We start from the raw sequence: 14,058 nt of genomic DNA, 5'->3' as shown, positions 1-14,058 counted from the left end.
TCCGTTCCGTTTTTAAGTTTGGTTTCTGTTTGTGATCCGTTTTTTGCAGATTGCAAACGGAAATGGAAGAATATAATAATATTTAAACAGTAAGTACATAAAAAAATTGGTCTGGGCATAACATTTTCAATAGATGGTTCCCCAAAAACAGAAAGGATACGGAAGACATACGGATGCATTCCGTATGCATTCTGTTTTGTTTTTTTGGGAACCGTTGACTTGAATGGAACCACGGAACATGATTTGCGGGCAATAATAGGACATGTTCTATCTTTGAACGGAATGGAAATACGGAAATGGAATCCATACGGAGTACCTTCCATTGTATTTGCGGACCCATTGAAGTGAATGGTTCTGCATACGGACAGCAAACGGAACACAAAAAAACTGAAAGGAAAAAAAATACGGTTGTGTGCAGGAAGGCTTAGGCCTCTTTCACACGAGCGTGTCTGAATTAGGTCCGGATGCGTCCCGGTGCATTGCGGCAAACCCGCGCGAGTAGGTACGCAATTGCAGTCAGTTTTGACTGCGATTGCGTTCCGTTGTTCAGTTTTTATCGCGCGGGTGCAATGTGTTTTGCACGCGCGTGATAAAAAACCGACTGTGGTACCCAGGGCCGAACTTCTTCACAGAAGTTCAGGTTTGGGTTCAAGGTTGTGTAGATTGTATTATTTTCACTTGTAACATGGTTATAAGGGAAAATAATAGCATTCTTAATACAGAATGCATAGTACAAGGACCTTTGATGACGTCACTACGCTCATCACATGATCATTCACATGATCCATCACCATGGTGATGGATCATGTGATGGACCATGTGATGACCGCAGTGACATCACCACAGGTCCTTTACCCAGGTCCTGAAGAAAGAAGACAGAAGAGATGCCGGCTGCGCGAACAAGTGGATTAAGGTGAGGTAAAATATATATATTTTTTTTTTAACCCCTCCTATTTTACTATGCATTCTGTATTCAGAATGCTATTATTTTCCCTTTATAACCATGTTATAAGGGAAAATAATAATGATCGGGTCCCCATCCCGATCGTCACCTAGCAACCATGCGTGAAAATCGCACCGCATCCGCACTTGCTTGCGGATGCTTGCGATTTTCACGCAACCCCATTCACGTCTATGGGGCCGGCGTTACGTGAAAAACGCACAAAGAGGAGCATGCTGCGATTTTCACGCAACGCACAAGTGATGCGTGAAAATCACCGCTCATGTGCACAGCCCCATAGAAATGAATGGGTCCGGATTCAGTGCCGGTGCAATGCGTTCACCTCACGCGTGTGAAAGGGGCCTTACGGACAAAGATAGTACTGTTCTATTGGGGGCCAGCTGTTCCGTTCCACAAAATACGGAATGCACACGGATGTCATCCGTATTTTTTGTGGATCCGTTTTTTGCGGACCGAAAAATACATACGCTCGTGTGCAATTGGCCTTAGGGTTAATAGGACAAGGGATTAAAATATTCCAGGTTCTAGCCTCTAAGGGGGAAATAGTTATTAAATAAAAAGTAAGTAAAAAAAAAGTTTTTAAAAAACATACCAAAATATTAAGTATAAATCACCTCCTTTCCCAATTTTACATATAAAATATATAAACAATAAAAAAATAATCATATTGCATATCACCAGTCGCCACGACTGAAAAAGTCCAAACTATTAAAATCTGAAAAAATATCTCCTATGTGGTGAACACCGTAACAGAAAAAAAATTGCGTGATTCGCCATTTTTTTGTCACTTTGTTCCCCCAAAAAATAGGATAGGACTGTTCTATTATGGGTCGGACGTTTCATAAAATGCGGAATGCATTTGGGGTTTTTATTTTTTTGCGTGGTATCGAATGGTATCAAGTATAGCAATACTTTTTTATGGTATCGAAATTGAATCAAAATTTTGGTATCGTGACAAGAGGCCTAATTTGAATGTATCCGTACGGTGGGCCCAAAATAAATTTTACTGGTGGGCCCAGTCCGACACTGGGTACATTGCTAAATAAACCACATCCTTCCCTTAATGTGCTCTCAGACTCCTAGCACTAGGAGCCCTCCCAGCCTAAACCAGTACAGCAGAGCTGGTTAGTCACAGGATGGACTGTGCTAAATAACAAACTCAGTCCTCTCACATCTGTATATATAGGGGGAGATTTATCAAACTGGTGTAAAGTAGAACTGGCTTAGTTGCCCATAGCAACCAATCAGATTCCACCTTTCATTTTTTTACAGCTCCTTTGGAAAATGAAAGGAGGAATCGGATTGGTTGCTATGGGCAACTAAGCCAGTTCTACTTTACCCCCATAGTTTATATCTAATACAGAAATCAAAGGTTTTCCCCTCCCAATAATTATGTGCTCTGAGGGTCTGAACAGCATTGCAGCATTGCCCAAATACAGCCATTTCTTACCTAATTGTGCGAGAGCCAACGTATCTGCCATTGCAGCTCTCACGCAGGGTTTTCACTCAGCTTTTCCAGTTTCCTGAATGGCACATGTGTAATTCAGGAGGCTGGGTAGCAACTGCATGGAAACTATAGGGCCACATGCACACAGCGCGTATTACTCATGGTTTTCCATCTTTTGTGCGCATTTTCAGTACGGATTTCAATCTTTGCAATGCCAAGGGTGATCTGTGGCAAATCCACGTCGAAATCCGCGGATTTCGCAAATTCTGGTGAGGATTTGGCGCAGAAATGTTGCGTAATCTGTTACCCTCCCTTGTCCATATACCAGGGATGGCCAGCCTGAGGCTCTCCAGCTGTTGCAAAACTACAACTCCCAGCATGCCCATACTACCTACAGCTATCACCCTACAGCAGGGCATGGTGGGAGTTGTAGTTTTCCAACAGCTGGAGAGCCGCAGGTTGGCCATGCCTGCCATATACCCTAACGGTATGGTTACGCATCTCGTAAAAGCGGCAGATTTTCCACAGCGGGTGGAAAATCCTCCGCAATTCCAGGAGAATCCACATCCAACCAACTCCGCACACTGCGGAAATATCCCACAACAATCTCCGCACATCACTGGACGCATAATGGCAGCATATCCTTACATGTTGCCGACATCCGCTGTGGATTTCCGTTTAATCTGCGGAAAATTTGCAGCATTTCCACATCGAAATCCGCAACAAATTTGGCGGGGATTTTGGACAGATATGGTGCTGACCCGACATGTGGGCATATCCTCCTGGGAGCCGTAGTCATTGTCAAACAGCTTCCCCAGACAGATGTGACTCAGAAATGGCGGCCAGGACGTCCCGGTGACTATTATTCACTGACAGTTTTCAGGCCTGGAGATACGTGATGACTGCGATACGCTGGTGACCAGTCTTCAGACCTCCGTTCCCTAATGTTTGTCCTTCACATTGTCTCACTCCTGGCAATGATAGAGTTAAATTCTCGCAAACAAAACCCACAGGCCAAAAAGCACCAAGAACGTGACCCCACGTGCATTCAGCGGGAGACCCCATGCCCTTAAACAGTGCTGAGAAGACTGCCTTTTCTTGGAGTCTCCATGGGGACAGGAACCAGAGGCCTCAAACCATCACGGAATTGAGATTCAGACATCGTCCTCTGCCTAGCAACGTGGAATCCGACCACATGAAAAAGTGCTCAGTCATGCAACGTATCCATGAAGTAGTTTTTTCCTTTGCTTTCTGTAGACCCGGTCGTGGCTCAGAAATCTTGTCATATCAGATGATGATCAAAGTTTTGAATAAGCCCTAAATATCGCTGGCATGAAATTACACTTAAAGGGGATCTCCACTTTCCAAAATATGTCCCATTTACTAGGGTCTCTACTCTTAAGGTTCTGCTGCTGCTGTCCCCCGAGGTAGGGATGGGGTGAGAACGTGAGATGCCAATTTCTGTAGATCAAGAATCCTTGACATAGGGGCAGATTTAAGAAACTGTCTAAAACAAATATGGCCTTTGTTGCTAATGGCAACCAATCACAGCACAGCTTTGATTTTTCAAGAGCAGAACCTGAAATGAAAACTGCGCTGTGATTGGTTGCTTTGGGCAACGAAGACACAGTACTGTTAAAGGCCCCCGGAATATTAAGTCATGTGATTTATGGTACTGGTTTATTTTTACATGGCAGATGGGGCTTTTGGGAGCCTGGGCACTACCTATACCTATGCCAGAACTGAAGGATACCGAAAAGGGAATGATATATCATTCTGTTTAATTCTGATTAAATGCTCTGTACACCAGTCACCTACCATAAAAAAGGTCCTTTCCTGTACATAAAAAATGAGAAAAAACACATTTTAACATCTCATATCAGGGCTAAGATGTGATTACTTAAAGTTACAGGCCCAAAACCTGAGGCTGTACTACTGAGACATTACGTTGACATCATGTGCCCTTCTGATTTCTGTAAGGTGCAGTGTTGCCATGGACACCCGATGACCAATGCTATAGTCTGCCATGATTTGGTGAGGTTGTTCGGTCCGGACAACCCTTTTTAGCAGGTCCTCCAGGGACAAGCTGGTCTCGGTGGTCTTTTATTACTTAGTGAAATTCATACTGAATGCTCATTCCCCCTGGAGTAACTAGAACGTATGCAGCATTACACACTTTCCATTGGACTCCATGGTCGTCCAATGTTTCTGGTAGATCAGTGGGGGCCGAATTGGGGCAGATACCAATAAATAGTCACTACTCATTTACAATATTGGACTTAAGGGGGTGCTGTTGCATTGGTGTCTATGGAAATTATATGCTAGCGGTAAAGGTGCAGACTGGTACTGCACGTTATAAAATGAATGGGTGAATTCAAATAAAATGATTTGCCCCAGTTTCCCCAATGTTTGCTCCACTCCAGAAAACACATATATTAAACACCAGTATATACTCAGAATCAATGCTGCAAGCTGCTGACACCCCACCTTACCATCCTGTGTGTTGTCGTAGTCAGAAATCACACGCAGCAGGGAGAAGCCAGTCCCCTTCCGTCTACTTTTGCCATATGCTGTAATGATGGCAGTCAGAGAAGCCAGGCGTTTCACTTATGTGTAGTCATGGATTCTAATATCTGGGGCAATGGGTTAAATTGAATACATGACTTCGTAACCCACCTCTGTGTACCCAATGTCCCTATACAGCAAACCAATTGGTAAAGGCTTGACCTCCATAACCACCTCTGTGTACCCAATGCCCCACACAACCCACCCCAATGCAGTAAATGTTCTAGTGATGTGCTAAACAACCTTCCCCATCAGTTTGCGCTGGCCACAGATACCCCTTTTTGAGGCAGCTGGCCTCTCTTTTGAAGATACTCCTTTTGTGCTTCTGACCAGTTGTCTCCTTTACTGCTTCTTCTTTAGTTACCTCCTTCAGTGACTCTTCCCCATAAGTCCCTTGTTTCTGACCCAGTTGCCCCCACTAATAGCTCCATCTGAAGACTTATCTTGGGTTGTCCCAGTCCCTCAAAAAGAGCAATTCGTTACTCGCCATAACTGCTGCCATAATGTGGACAGATATTACAGAACCCCCCCAATGTATCTGGCCCAGTGCGTGACAGAACCAGGAACATGGTAGCTTGTGAGTATATTCCATGCAGTGACTGGTGGGAGATTACCAACTGCACCCATCTCATGTTACTGAGGAATATCCATCAACAACCTGAGAAATATCTCCATGTCCCAAAGGTGTGACCTGCTGGATCTACTCAGTCTTACACACCATGCTTGGTCACTTATGAAGTCTCAAGATGAATCATCAATCAATATGAGTCCTTGACTACTTCTCTTCTGAAAAGTTAATTCTGTTCATCTACTCCTTAGTCATACCTGTTTCTAGTAAATCGGGTGACAACCAGTATGGCTCAACAGCAAATATAAGACCTGGAGGTTAATTACTGCACTTTATACCTATTGTGTCACATTCCTACATATTATAGACACGGCCATTGCCCAAGGGGATCCTTCAAGTATGAGATCCCCAGGAGCAACCTACATTTACCAGTCACCCATTGACTGCCTAAGACAAGTACCTTACAAATAACCCTTTTCCTGTCCTAGACCTCCAGCGACTTTGAGAAGAAAAAAAAATTACATATGGCCCCATTTTCTAATAAACCAGCCCTGATCATTGAGGTAGACAAGGAGGCTACTACGGAGCCATGAATGATAGGCGACCACATCAGGTTGCCCCATACTTTTTGATCAGTAGTGTATACATGCACAAGACTCCCTCTCCATAGGGAACTACACATACGTAATAAGGAAGGCAGATCAAAGGACACAGGCCACTTGTGCAAGAGATGGATAGGAGGGACCACAGTAGCCACAGGGCTACCTTAATGTTAACCACATTTTAGAGGCACACAGCTTGGAACATCAAGATTGCCCTGAGAAGGTTGAGGTCGTAGGTCCATAGTACATAGTGAGTTCCTCATATCCTGTATGATGGAAGAAACTAAAGCACTCAGCAGATATTGCCTTTGGCAGATGTCTGGTAACCAACCTCCATCCTGGTTATCACCACTATCATACTCATGGTGACACATAATGAGTGAGACTTGCCAAATGCTTACACACATCTCACATAGCTTTTGTATAGAAATCTTGAACACATAGAAATATACTGTGCAGGTGCTGATCAGGAAGGTGATTGAGGAGTTATTCTGTCCGCAATGGGAGCGCAACCAAACGGAACGGAATGCATTTTGGTGCACTCCGTTTTGTTCAGTTCAGTTTTGTCCTCATTGACAATGAATGGGGACAAAACTAAAGTGTTTTCTTCCGCTAATGAAATCCTATGACGGATCTCAATAGCAGAATTGAAAACGCTAATGTGAAAGTAGCCTTAGGCTTTGTACCTGATACTTACATGTGTGATACTATCTACAAAGCTGGGGTATCTAAGCCTCTTAGGTGACATACTGCCTGAAAGAACCACATAGCACTGCATTCCTCATCGCTTAATAATTGTAGACACATTAGATAAATAACACTACCTGGTTTAGAAGATAGCTATGGGCACTCTATCTCCAGGCTCACCATGCATATCATCCTCTAAGCAGTCATTTACATGGATACTGTAACTTTGGTTCCTTAGGTTATATATCCTCATATGTCACCACTTTTCTATGATCCAAGTAGAAGTAGATGTCACATGCAGATTTTCTTAGTAAAGGACAAACCCCCTACTCCAATAATGTCCCTATTTCATATGAGGACAGAGAAATGTGTCAATTATGGAACATCTGACCATCTATGCTCTGCTTACATCCCATCAATTATAGGATCTACGTATAGATTTTCTGGAGCATGTGGAATCAAAGTTTGTGGACCATCTGGCAGCTCCCAAAATGATTTTGGGACGTGTTTTGATGAGCAGTAGAAGACATGTACTGTAGATCAAACTTCCTGAGCCCAGATCCACAACAGGGTCCCTTGCCCCACACTATAATTGTCACTGACCACTGTTCTGTTATTATCTGACAAATTGGCCAGATAATGTATCCCAATTGGCCAATGTGCCTAAAAATGTGCCTACTGTTCCCTAAAATTTTGCATTGTTCTCTATGAAAATAATTTAACTTAGAAAAGGTCTACATGGTTCCTGGGCTTTTCAAAGGATTTCTGGACCATGAGGTAGCCACTAAAGCAATGTAAGCCTGAGTTTGTATGGGACATAAATCACTCCAGTGAAGTAATGCACATCATGACTTTCATTCTCTATAGAGGTCAATAGGAAAAGTCCAGCAACCACTATCTCCAAGAATCCTGAGAGCCATGGTACAACTGCTAGGGCATTAATTATACCAGCCAAGAAGCAGTGAAGTGAATGTGGCCGAGCCACACCCAGGCCCGTGAAATAGACGTGACGTCACTGATCAGTGGGATACAGCGAGAAGGCCATTGCGTTACTGCGAGCACCACTGCCTTCTCAAACAGCTGATCTTTGGATAGGTCATCAGCATCTGATTGGTAGCGGTCCGACGATGGGACCCCCACCGATCAGATGCTGATGACCTATCCAAAAAATAGATCATCAGTAACAAAAAAGTGTAGAACCCTTTTAAGTATCATGAGCCTAACTATATGATTTCTGTCACCCGGTGGTGAAAAGATGTGATAATGGAAGCTCTTTACTGTCCTTCTATTCAGGGTCTCCTTCTATATGCTGGAATGTAAATCCCACGGCACCAGATTACAGATAAAACCTAAACCTTCTGATCCTCTGCATAGTTAACAACCTGGAACATGTCTAATTCTTTGTATTTCAATCCTGTCCACACTACAGTCTACATGAGATCATCACTTTCACATATCCACCATACTTTCTACATAGATGTCTTCTTTCTTGTTTCCACCAGCACTGTTTCTCGGATGGTATCCGCCAGGGGTGTCCTGAACAGTTGGGAGGGGCAATATTCGAATTCGCGATATGTATTATTCGCGTAATGCGCGCGAAGTACCGGTGTGGGTCACTTATTACATTTTTCAAGCTGGTATAAGTTTCCTGAGACTGGAAAAAATGGTTGGCCCAGCGGAACATTAGAATAGCTTTATATGGAGATAGAGTGCTCCAATATATTTGCGCTTGTGTATTTTCGGCAATTAATGATGCGCATATTTTTCACAAAACGTGCAACTTGTGACATCACAGCACTATGTCTGTAGCATGTATGTATGGACAGCAGAACCTATCACATTGCCTAGCACCCTGCACTGGAACCTATCAGCTACACTATAGATCAATCTGAGGGTGGGTTCACACTAGCGTTATGGAGTCCGATATGGCTTTCCGTTATAACAGGGTTATAACGGAACATAACGGAATCCATAGGATGGAATGCAAAATGGAAGCCTTTAAGAGGCATTCCATTTTGCTCCGTCCTAATAGAAGTCTATAGGAAAACATAACGGATCCGTCCAGGACTTTGTTTTCCGTCTTGCATAACGGGAACCAGACGGGTCCGTTTTGATTCCCATAGACTTCTATTAGGACGGAGAGCAAACGGAATGCCTTTTAAAGGCGTCGGTTTTGCATTCCGTCATAATGCAAGTCTATGGGCAGCAAAACGGATCTGTCCTTCCGTCTTCTGGATTCCGTTATGTTCCATTGTAACCCTGTTATAACGGAAAGCCATAACAGACTCCATAACGCTAGTGTGAACCCACCCTAACCTACACTGACCATCTCCCCCTAACTATCTGAATTATATATATAAGTTAACTGTCTAATGTAATAACACAAAGCACAGAGCAATGTCACTGGTGTCTCTCTCATAACTGCAATAAACTTTAGAAAATGGCTGCTGGGCAGGTTCTTATATAGTAAGGGGTAGGCAACTTTTCTATTGGTTGCTAGGGATGTTGCTAAGCCGTGACAAAGCCTTCTCATTGGCCCACAAGCTAGAAGAAGGGAGGGATGATCACTTGATATGTACTGTGCTTAAAAAAAACAACAAAAAACAATGAATATTCGTAATTACGAATATATAGCACTTTATTCTAAATATTGGCAAATTCTCGAAGTGCCGATATTCGCGATAAAAATTCGTAATACGAATATTCGAGCTCAACACTAATGATGGAGCCCAGTGGTGGTTTGTACCCTGATAATAGTTGATGATGCTTTGTCACCTGCCACTCAAGCGACATCACCAGGTTGGGTGCAGTGATGTCATCAGATTCGGCTAGAGGACATCTCCCCACAATATCTGCACTAAAGCAAGAGACTTCCATAAAAAAATGGGCAAAAAATCATGTAGAGCACAGGGGCCACCATAGTAAGACCCTAACCAAGCAGAAGTCGATGTCCTAGACTCCTATACCACTTGTAAAAGAGCTCCCTGCACTAGAACTCCAAGCTTCATAACTTTCCTATACCAGAGCTATTTGGCATCATGCATAACTTCCCTACATTATAATCCCCCTGCACTAGAGCTTCATGCGTTATATCTTCCATCCACTAGAGCTCCCTGTATTATATCTCCCCTGCACTAGAGCTTTCTGCATTATATCTTCCCTGCATTATATCTTCCCTGCACTGAAGCTCCCTGCATTATATCTTCCCTGCACTAGAGCTCCCTGCATTATATCTTCCCTGCATTATATCTCCCCTGAACTAGAGCTCCCTGCATTATATCTTCCCTGCATTATATCTTCCCTGCACTGAAGCTCCCTGCATTATATCTCCCCTGCACTAGAGCTCCCTGCATTATATCTTCCCTGCATTATATCTTCCCTGCACTAGAGCTCCCTCCATTATATCTTCCCTGCACTAGAGCTCCCTGCATTATATCTCCCCTGCACTAGAGCTCCCTGCATTATATCTTCCCTGCATTATATCTTCCCTGCACTAGAGCTCCCTCCATTATATCTTCCCTGCCCTAGAGCTCCCTGCATTATATCTTCCCTGCACTAGAGCTCCCTGCATTATATCTTCCCTGCATTATATCTTCCCTGCACTAGAGCTCCCTCCATTATATCTCCCCTGCACTAGAGCTCCCTGCATTATATCTTCCCTGCACTAGAGCTCCCTGCATTATATCTTCCCTGCATTATATCTTCCCTGCCCTAGAGCTCCCTGCATTATATCTTCCCTGCATTGTATCTTCCATGCCCTAGAGCTCCCTGCATTATATCTTCCCTGCATTGTATCTTCCCTGCCCTAGAGCTCCCTCCATTATATCTTCCCTGCCCTGCATTATATCTTCCCTGCATTATATCTTCCATGCCCTAGAGCTCCCTGCATTATATCTGCCCTGCCCTAGAGCTCCCTGTATTATATCTTCCCTGCCCTAGAGCTCCCTGTATTATATCTTCCCTGCACTAGAGCTCCCTGCATTATATCTCCCCTGCCCTAGAGCTCCCTGCAAAATATCTCTCCTGCCCTAGAGCTCCCTGCATTATATCTTCCCTGCCCTAGAGCTCCCTGCAGTATATCTCCCCTGCACTACAGCTCCCTGTATTAAATCTTCCCTGCACTAGAGCTCCCTGCATTATATCTTCCCTGCATTATATCTTCCCTGCATTATATCTTCCCTGCACTAGAGCTCCCTGCATTATATCTTCCCTGCATTATATCTTCCCTGCATTATATCTTCCCTGCATTATATCTTCCCTGCACTAGAGCTCCCTGCATTATATCTTCCCTGCATTATATCTTCCCTGCATTATATCTTCCCTGCACTAGAGCTCCCTGCATTATATCTCCCCTGCCCTAGAGCTCCCTGCATTATATCTCCCCTGCACTACAGCTCCCTGCATTATATCTCCCCTGCACTAGAGCTCCCTGCATTATATCTTCCCTGCACCAGAGCTTCCTGCATTATATCACTCACGCATTATTATATCTTCCCTGCACTAGAGCGCCCCCACCCTCTTCAGGCCGCCTATGTTGATGGACTGTGTCAGGAGACGTAATGGGAGCCACAGACATGGAATCTTGATCTTGACCTCTGACTTGAACTTCAGCAATGAGGTCTTAGAAATAAACTCACAGCTCCCACTGTTGTGAAACTACAACTCCCAGCATGCCCTGACAGCCTGGGAGTTGTAGTTTCGCAACAGGCCGCAGATTACTTTAGAGTCTAGGAATGAGCATCTCAATAAATTTTCTCAAAATCTGACCTATGGCAGATGTTTTAAATTTATATTGACATCTATCAAGCCGAGTTTGTCATCTGGCACAGCTCATTGTGCTATCCAATGACATGGGACTGCTGGTAAACCTACACCGTTATCATCTTATTATTATAGTTATTATGATGCATAAAGTTACTTTCCAAAAGTGAAATGACAAGTTCAGCCCTGCTACATCCAATCCATCTAATTTCAGATACAGTATCTAATAAGCTACACGCCACTCTGCTACATATATATCCATCCTTATTTCAGGTTTAGCATTACCTATAATACATTCAGCTCTGCTACATCTGTATTATTCTCTAATAATCTAATTACATTTCATGTATGAGCTGTATCTGTCATTTTGCATGTTACTACAGGTAAACTTACTGCAATTTGTTATGATGGTGCTTGAGTGGCGCACATGACAAATTCAGCTCAACTACATCTCTATAATGTGTTCGAATGCAGTAGTCCAGAGTATATCATTGCTAAAAATGACATCAATATGATATCACATTATTACACAGGACTGCTGGTAAGTATAATGAATCATCTTAAGGAAATCACAAACACTGCTCTGCTAAATCCAGCACTTATATATAAGAAGCAGTAATGTTATTTTTTTGCATAACTGATGGTGACCTCCCAATGTATTATCTTTGGTTTTACATAGGACTGCAGGTCAACCATCTACAGATTTATTCCAATGCATACATGTCAGCCCCAAGTATCGCTGACCAATTCAGCTCTGCTATACCATTTTAGGTTGTAATAGGACTGTACCTGTTCTGACAGTGCAGAGCCTCTGCAGGACCAGGAGCAGCACGGTGACTTTCCAGCAATCCCATGATACTATCCACCTTTCCATAGTGAGGGATGGGAGAGGGTCTCTATGTAGCAGTGCTGAGTTCACACACGGGGGACATAGGGCTGTAATCCGCAGTCACACTACCATGTATCCATGTGCGCAGAGACAAGGGGGAGAGATGAGTGCTCGCCTTGGGCTTAGTCCTCTCTCTGTGGTATCAGTTTTCTCGCAGTCAGTACTGTCTGGCTGTGTGTCCTCTTCTGTCTGTCCCTCCCTCCTCCTCGCTCTCCCTCTCATAACCCCCCCTTCTCCTTCTTCTATTCATCTAGTGCAGGCTTTTCGACAATCCTACCCCCCCCTTCCACTCTTCCTTCTGTCACCCTCAGTTGATGTTGTCCTCTGCCTTGTATCTCAGACACTTCCTCACCTGCCTAGTGTCACCTCATCTCAAGTATCCAGGCCCTCAACCTTATCTGGCCTGGGTTCCTCTACGGTTCCTCTTACATGGGACAATGGTGAGCCAATAACGAGCATGTACCAGTCACTTGTTCTCGTTTAAAGGGCATTCACACAGCTCGATGTTAAGTCAAAGGGGATGGGGGGGGGGGGGGGGGGGGCGAGCAGTTTTTTGCGATCATTCATCCCCCATTCACTTTTCATATGGTTGGCAGCATTTACACAGGGCGATGTGCTGCATGAAAGAGGGAATCGCCCGACACATGAATGTTCTACTCATTTTTGGGGGGCAATGTGTGACATCTTTATGTGGTTCAGGCCATACCCATTAGATAGAAGTTGGTTGATAGTTGAACGACCGCTGAACTATTGATCGTCAGGTCAATGATCGTTTCGCTTACGTGGCTATAACACATTTTAGTCCATATCGGCCGCTATAGTCGTACAAACTGGCCATATTTGTTCAGAGGCACGGGCCGAAGGATGAACGATCTTTTGTGGAATGAGTTTGTGGACTAAAGCTCTTCCTTAAGACGAAAGATCTCTATGTCTGACTATTGAAATAAAAATTCATGATGATGGTGTGATTTAGTGATGGAAACAATTTAGGTCAGAGATCCTCAACTCCAGTCCTCAGGGCCCACCTGCTGGTCAGGATTTGAGAATATCCCACAGAATGAGTACTTGTGGTAAGTCCTGATGCATTGACACTAAATATATCACCTGCTCAATACTAAGGAAATCCTAAAAACATGACCGGTAGGTGGGTTCTGAGGACTGGAGTTGAGGAACACTGATTTAGGCAACTCTAAGTCTTTTATAATGGACAATTTTCAGGTCCAACTTTTCTAAAAAGTTGGAAGCTGGATGGATCCATGAAGAACAGGTCTTCTCTGGTTTGCTGGTTAATGGTAACCTTTCACAGTGGACTTGTTTGGAGTAGGGCTCTCTAGGCCAGCGTCAACAGATGACCCACTTTGAAACGTTCTTGGGTTCCAGATGTTGGAGGCATCTCCTCTTACATCTCTGACAAGCCAACAACCTTGCAACCAGGGGGTCTCCTCTTGTCTTAATTTTTTCAGAACAGTTCATGCTTCTCACCTTGGTAGATCTAAATGAGCAGGGTTCGAGTAGAAGGCTCATCTGCAAAAGAGGTAGGTAGCAATTATGGTCTGGGAAAGCACCAGGTGAAGAAGT

General features: G+C 43.9%; 1 protein-coding gene across 3 annotated transcripts in view; it reads right to left on the bottom strand.

Moving 5' to 3' along the window:
• The window catches only part of COL5A3 (collagen type V alpha 3 chain), a 222,702-nt gene extending 210,075 nt beyond the window's left edge, over positions 1–12,627 (bottom strand). For all 3 annotated transcript variants that reach the window (XR_005775675.1, XM_040414912.1, XM_040414913.1), the window contains exon 1: positions 12,381–12,627. Coding sequence is in view for 2 of the 3 variants with exons in the window: in XM_040414912.1 (XP_040270846.1) it covers positions 12,381–12,465 (85 nt within the window). In the remaining variant the exon portion in view is untranslated. The remainder of the gene's footprint in view (positions 1–12,380) is intronic.
• Positions 12,628–14,058: the final 1,431 nt, after the last annotated feature.

Source organism: Bufo bufo, chromosome 1, assembly GCF_905171765.1.
Source record: "Bufo bufo chromosome 1, aBufBuf1.1, whole genome shotgun sequence".
Taxonomy (NCBI): Eukaryota; Metazoa; Chordata; class Amphibia; order Anura; family Bufonidae; genus Bufo; species Bufo bufo.
The sequence above is the reverse complement of the archived record's forward strand: the minus strand, read 5'-3'. Positions and strand labels throughout refer to the sequence as shown.